This window comes from Corylus avellana, chromosome ca3, assembly GCF_901000735.1.
Source record: "Corylus avellana chromosome ca3, CavTom2PMs-1.0".
Classification (NCBI taxonomy): Eukaryota; Viridiplantae; Streptophyta; class Magnoliopsida; order Fagales; family Betulaceae; genus Corylus; species Corylus avellana.
The window spans coordinates 32,051,306-32,058,681 of NC_081543.1; the positions used below are offsets into that span (position 1 = coordinate 32,051,306).

At 38.7% G+C, this 7,376-nt stretch overlaps 1 protein-coding gene across 1 annotated transcript; it reads right to left on the reverse strand.

The window, feature by feature from the left end:
* Positions 1–1,670: 1,670 nt before the first annotated feature.
* Positions 1,671–6,866, reverse strand: LOC132174432 (uncharacterized). Its single transcript, XM_059586091.1, has 4 exons — positions 6,781–6,866; positions 6,563–6,659; positions 5,660–6,301; positions 1,671–2,782 (listed from the first exon to the last, which is right to left on the reverse strand). Exons 1-4 carry the CDS (start codon positions 6,864–6,866, stop codon positions 2,675–2,677), a joined length of 933 nt encoding a protein of 310 aa, XP_059442074.1. The 3' UTR covers positions 1,671–2,674.
* Between the last annotated feature and the right edge of the window lie 510 nt (positions 6,867–7,376).

Below are 7,376 nucleotides of genomic sequence, written 5' to 3' on the forward strand. Positions count from 1 at the left end.
ACCCCCCCCCCCCCAATAAAAAATCCCGTTGAATCTTCTCAATGCGCTTCGCCACGGAAAAAGGAATGGGAAAGAGAGACAAAAGATATGTGGGGAGATTGGATAGGGTGCTCTTGATGAGAGTGAGCCTCGCCCCCTTGGACAAATAAGAACGCTTCCAAGGGGCCAACCTTCTAGCAATTTTCTCCAACATGTCATCCCAAATAGCCAACTGCTTGAAGGACGCCCCTAGCGGAAGACCCAGGTACTTCAAGGGCAAAGAACTAGTACCACAACCCAAAACACCAGCCAACTCATCCGTCTCTACCGCATCTCCGAAGCAGACAATACCTAGGCAATGTGGGACACCACAATAGGCTTGGCCCAAGGCAGACAATATCATATCATTTAGGGTGGAGTGTTACATATGATATCAGAGTCATAGCTCAGCCTGAGATGGGGGGAGCGTATACAAGCCCATGAGGGTTGCCGGCGAGGACGCTGGGTTCCAAGGAGTGATTGTGACGTCCCACATTGCCTAGGTGTGAAAAAGATGATGTGTTTATATAGAATATGCTCTCTCTAAATGGTAGGAAGCCTTTTGGAGGTAAACCCAATACTAAAATCGTGCGGGTTAAGCCCAAAGCGAACAATATTATATCATTTAGGATGGGATGTTACAGGTATACAACAATTCCACCACAAATCCAAAGCAATCCAAAAAGACATAAAATCAAACCAAAACCACAAATTAAAAGGCAAAAACAGGGGACAAAAAAGAAGCAAAAACATGGAGAAATGAAAGAAAAGAGGTCACTTCCAAAGCCAATTGAGAAAGGAATCCCATGAAATCTAATTTTAAAATTTTGAAAAAGAATAACCAGTTTTGGGACCATTTTGAGTTATTAGGAGATACTGAAGCAATCAAGTAGTAGAATGCAGATTTTCTCAAATGCGAAAGAGAAGAAAACTAGCAAAGAATGAAGAAACTTCTTGGCCAACTGAAAGAACCTCCTTTTTTGTTAAAATCACAAGTGAGAAAGATAGAGAAGAAATAGCATGTGGGGTGCAGGCAGCAGCAATATTGGAGCTGGAGGAGGCAGCAGGACTGGATGAGGCTTGAGAGTTGAAAGGTACAGAGATCGAGTGATATAGGGCTGATGACTTTCAAAGGGGGAATAAACCTTTTTTTTTTTTTTTTTCACTTATCAAAAAAAGTTTATTCAGAAAATTATAAAGTTTGCACAGGTTCATGTATAATTCTGAAGCTGCCCACCTAAACATTTCCACATCATTTAATATATCGAAATAAGATTTCTAAATTGTATATATAATTGCACCAGATAGGTTAATGATCAGTTAGGAATAGTAGAAACAAATACCAAACCAAACCGACCTTTCTTACATATTTTGGAACTGAACCAAACTGCCACACAGAAAAACGTATCAGCCCAATGTGGGTGGGGTCAGTCAGGGTGGAGAGATTGGGTGGATTGATGCACAACCCCGATAAAGATTAAGAACTAGCTTCAAAAAACTGAGCTCTTACAAGTAACTTTAAGTTCTCATTTGGTAGTTTGTTGAGGCTCATTGTAAAGAATAGACTGATCAAGATCATGCCAAAAAATTTAAGACACGATCAGCTATCAAGCTGAGGTCAAACAACTACCATCATGGTTTTCAACAAAAAACCAAATCAAGATACCCATCCTGTAACTCGCTGCACATCTAAAATTCACCCTCAAGAGAATCTCTCAATCTCCTTTCCCAATTACCTTGATTCTAAGGTCCCTAAACACAAATATTTTTGTAGCCCTTTCTTTTTTTCTTTTCTTTTTTTGAATAAGTAAACAAACAAATCTTTAGGAGTCCAGCAATAACAGCTTAAGCCCCTTAATTTCATTTTCCACATAAAAGATGATTAAAAATGAATTACTTACTTCATCTGTGGTTGACCTCTTTTTTCCTGAACTCCATTTGTACTCTTTTTATTCTTTTCTTTTCTCTTTTTTTTTTTTTTTTTTTTTTTTTTTTTTTTTTTTTTTTTTTTTTTCCTTTATAGAAATTGGCTAAAGAAGAATATGTTAAATAGGAAGGCAATAAACAGCATGACTTTTGCTAGGATAGAGTGGCAAGATTATAAAAAATAAAAAAGCACATGTGACCAACGCCAATAGGTTGATGAGGATCCATACCAACCCCAATTTAATTGGGAGTGCTTAGTTGAGCTGAGTTAAATTTTATAGAGTTCGGCTAAACTACATGGGAAATCATCCCAAACAATCTTCAATTTACAAGGCATTTTTCAAGATATAAAGCCTGATACCATGAAAATATCATCTTAATTATCTCAATAATGATTCACATCAATACATTTGCAATTGTGTAACTCAATTACTCGCCATCTATGGGACTTACAGACCAGGATTTCAAAGTTATGAAGCAGGGACTAGAAGGGAAACTACAAGAATATCGACTTGAAAAGGTGCCAACAATGCTGAATGCACTCAACCAAATGTACATGGAAAATACAGAGTTCTCTCCAATAAGCATTGCTCATGTAACACCGTAATTTTTTCCTTTTTGTGCTAATTAAAGTCCAACACAGTTCAGGCTGCTAAAAGCTGCCAAACCCAGCTTTGGCCGTGTGCAGACTGCCAGATAGTACAAACCACTATATTATTTATTCCAAAAATTACAGAGAAATAATATTTACCTTATAAATTGCCTCAACAACTTTATAGTACAAACCAGTTTTAGCCCACCCTCCTGTGAAGAGCACTCCATTGACCAAATTTAGCTTCTGCAATGCAGCCGTACGTATTTAGCATCACATCAAATCATTGGAAAAAAAAGATATAAGTACTAAAATAAGTAACTTCAACATCATTCATGTTTCTAAGTAAAGTAGATGATAGTGTGATGACACAGCTTGGCTTCCTCAAAGAGAAATCAAGCCACGTCAGTATCCTTTCTTACCAATAGGTGGCAGTAATTGCACCTAAAAAACCTAGCCGACCTTGTGTGTGTGGAAAGAGAACTAGCCGACTTTTGGATTTTTTTTTCTTCTCTTTTTTTGTGTAGACCTAGGTTTTGTTCAGCCAACTTTTAGCATATAGATAGCCTTAGTGTTAGAGATGGTAACTCATATTCTGAATAAGGAAGTCACACCAGTCTCTAGTACAAAGCCTCATGGGGGGTGAGTGGAGTGTAAGCGAAACTAAGGTTATATTGAGAATTTCAATGTATCGAGCTAGGATTTAACTGACGACAATATATATGTATTGTAACCCTATTTTTTGTTGACATTGTAAAACGCTCATTCCTGTGGACGTAGGCACACTTCCGAACCACATAAATTCTCCTTGTACTACTTTTTCTCCCTTCTTCTCTTTACTTTTCACTAAATTGCATCATCTCAACAATCTTCAACAATTAGTTTGCTTTGATGCACATAAGATTCGAGAGAACCCTGGAGTCGTCGCTCAAGAATAAGCCTCTCATTTTTGCAGCACAACGCCGTGTCAAGAAGACTAGAGAAATATTTCTCTGTTGTAAGAGATTCTCTATTTTAAAAGTGTGAGATTTTGGGTTGTTGGGGAGAGAAACACCAAGGGAGTCAAACAATAGTAAGTTAATACATAGTTGAACACCACTCTAGCCCAAAAGCCTAAGCTAATGGGCTTAGGTCTACTTAGGTATATTAAGTACTATTTTTCTTGATGCTTTATCAATGTGGGATACAAACCTCGCAAGTGCATGCACAACATGGGTGTATTACGGATTTGGATTGAGTATTTTTTTTACAATTATTTTGTATTCCATCTTTGGTTAGTAGGATTCTTCTTGACCATTTCTATTCGTGGACGTATCTCAAATTAAGAGAACCGTGTAAAATCATACATTCTCACAAGTAATTGTTTTGCATTATTTATTGTGACAATAATTGATGTAGATCAAGGGACCTAAAGGGAGGTCTCTGGAAATTGCGTCCGAACACGAGTCCAACCTGTCTGGACACGCCATCAAATAAGGAGTTTCTAGAAATCGCGTCCGGACATGCTGGCTGGCCTTCCAGACGCCTCTATGTTAATTTATGCACGTTTTAAGTGCCTGGCCTGACAAGGATATGTCCCGTCCGAACAGGCCTCGTAGAATTACAATTTCAACTCTATTTCGTATTATTATTAGGTTTAGGGTTTGGGGGCCTATAAATAAATTTTTTATAGACCCTAGAACACAGTTGTTGTTTATGATTGAGTTTGTTTAATAAGAATTACTCAGAGTTGAGTTTCTTCTTGATTTTTCTTCAAAACTTAGAGAGTATCTAGTGTTTCAGAGAAGATTTCTTCGATCACTTGATATAATCAAGATCTAGAAATATCTATTTGTTCTTTATTGTTGTTATTCGCTGCAACCCACTAAGTCATGTAATGCAAGTACAGTTCTAAAGGGCAATGATATTCAAGACTATTGGAAAATGTATCACGAAAATCAGAATGTTTGATGTGTTTTTGAGGACACTGCTAATGTTAAATATGGTACAGATCTTAGGAAAAATATGATATTGTTAAGTACATTGGATTCATTGGATTATAGTTACTTGACTAGAGATGATATTATTAAAATAACCAAAGATACCTCAGGGGAAATGAAAGACTAAAAATTTGACAATTTATATAAGCTATTTGGGAACACATTTACAGGTGGAATTGCAATATCTACTCTATTAAAATTATGGCATTTTAAGACATAGGAAAGCATGTTTGAGTTTCAAATGTGAAATTTGTTGAAAGGTGTAAAATCATGCAAACTAAGTTTCCGCAAGTACTCAACGTAGGGTCAATATCAAGATGGCATTTTAGGGTGGCTTTGCCTACCCTAAGAGTGATTCAACCACCCCTTTTTTCTTTTCTTTTCTTTAGTTTTTTTTTATTTTTTATTATCTTTTACTTGGAGGACATTTTTGCTATTTCAGGTAAAAAAAGATTTAACGCCCTCAACTAAGTGAATGGGATTTTTCCATTTAAATGATAGTCGAAGGAGGTTAAGTAAGATAAGCGCCAGTTCTGAAGGGTAAGCGAGAATGAGGTATTAGTTCATGGATTAAGTGTAATTTCAACAATGATTTGATAATGACCTCAAACTCATAGTAGTAAATTGATATTTTCCCATTATACAACCATCATTGAGCTTGGGATCTCAAATCCCCACCTCGACACACTTCCCAATATCATAATACTTATAATTAAAATAAAGAAGGCACCTCACGGCTGTCCAAGCTTCTCTCTCCCAATCAGCACAATTGTGTAAGCAATTCATCAGTCATATATCCTTGCTCCTAAAACTCAATTTCAAAAAAGAGGTCATCTACCTTCATCCACGCAATTTCTTTGTTCATTTCTTCCTGTTTTTACACGCCCAGTTTTAACCATGCTTGCCATCTCTCTCTCATCCTAAAATATAACTATGGAAAAAGCGGTAGCAATCAAGTTCTACTGAAAATATAGCACAGGAACACAAACGAAATCACCAAATTTTCACCTATACATACGTATGATTCGATATTGCACTTTAATTGCAAGGCACTACAAGTTATCCAAAACCTCGCAAGTTGCTTCAGCTATCTCAGTAAATTTCGAGAGAGAAAACAATGATTCAACTGGAAAATGTTGGTTACCTCGAAAAGAATCTCGGGAGGCTCGTTATAGATAAGAGGAATGACACGAGCACCGGCCGATTCAACGAATTTCACATACGACGCCGCAATATAGGAAGCGTTGGTGGCATTACTGAGGCGTCCGGAGGCGCCGTCGCCGGGGTGGCTGAGGATCCCGATCACCGGGCGGTAGTTGAGCTTCGGGTTGGGCGCGGCGCACCTGGACGAGTCGGGGTCGAGTTGACTCGGGAGAAGAATCGTGGACTGGGCCTTGGCGACACTAAGCTCCTTGGAGTAGGAAATGAGCAGAGGGACCCAGAGATAGTTCCAGATATCGGAGAAGCGGGAAGGGGAGGCCGAGGACGAAGAGGCGTGCGTGGAAACGGCGTCGTTCGGCATGTCGGAGGCGGGCGAGGAGGAAGATGAGGGGGGAGAGGAGCGGGAAACGGCGTCGTTTGACATGGTTTGGAGTTGGAATTGGTCCATGAAGCAGGTGAAGGAAAGAGAGAGGTTGGGTGACGTGGAGGGTACATTAGATATAGACGTCGATGGAGACTGGAGAGCGACATGTGCGATGGTCACGAGGGCCAAGGGGTGGTGGGTAGGTGGGTTGCGTAATGGCGGCGAAGCTTTTGTGGTGAAGAATCGAAAGGACCTTCGCACCTGCAATTGGTGACTAGGATTTTGAACCTTTTATGTGTAGTAGGTCCTATGTGTGACGTGTCCCACATCCACGTCCTCACGCATGATTCATATGCATGAATATTTTGTTGAGAAATGATTAAGGGTTCGTTTGGCAACGGTGTTGTGCCTAGACACTGTTCACCTTTTGACTGATTGCCAATGTTGACCAGCAAACTTTGGATTTTTAACTTCAATATTGGGGGAAATTTGACCATATTGTCCTTCTCTTTCTCTTCACACCTCGACACTCACTTCACTGCCCCCACAGAACTCACTACTGCCCTTGAACTGATGAACATGGGCATCTACCTCTTTGAAATCCACAATTTTCTGTTCTCTACACAAGTGGAAAAGAATTCAATGATAATTTTCTCCTATAAGTGAAGTACTTTCCTTCTCCCAAAACATACAAAATCAACTTTTCTTCAAAATCAACCACATCAATAAGAAACACTCACAGAGCTCTGGCCATGTTGAGGAGTTTCTCAGAATCCTCAAAGAAAATCGACACAACCTCAACCACAAAATTTGGGCTTGTTCTCATCTTGCACTAGTCGTCCAAAATTTGGGCACTATCTCTTCACTTGCAATTTGTTTTTTTCAAAAAAATAAAATAAAATAAAAAAGGTAAAGAAAGAAGAGATGGTGGGTAGAATGCAAAAAAAGTTTCTCTAAAAATCCCATATGCTGCCATAAACATCCAACGTGGCATCTTTCCACGTTTTTTTTTGTTTTTTTTTTCTTTTTTCACACTAATTTCAAAATGAACAGAAGAAAGCAAAATTTTAAAAATGAAAAGATGCCTTTCTCTCTCCTTTGTCGGTTCTTAGGACTGTTAAGTGAGTGAAGCGTCTCGCGAGCAAGCTAGGGCTCGGCTCGCATAAGTTCGGCTCATGCTCGACTCGAATATTAAATAAAGCACTTCATGAAACACAAATCCTAGCTCGAATATTAAACGAAGCAAGTTCGGCTCGACTCGACTAGGCTCGTGAGCAAACTCATATAAACTCATGTGTGTATATATATATATATATATATATATATATAAACTAAG

Coding starts and splice junctions, on each gene's coding strand:
- LOC132174432 (XM_059586091.1), bottom strand. CDS start 6,866: ATGAGAACAAGCCCAAATTTTGTGGTTGAGGTTGTGTCGATTTTCTTT. Junction 6,302..6,562: donor GCAGTGAAGTGAGTGTCGAG/GTGTGAAGAGAA, acceptor CACCAATTGCAG/GTGCGAAGGTCCTTTCGATT. Junction 2,783..5,659: donor CTCCCGAGATTCTTTTCGAG/GTAACCAACATT, acceptor GCTGCATTGCAG/AAGCTAAATTTGGTCAATGG.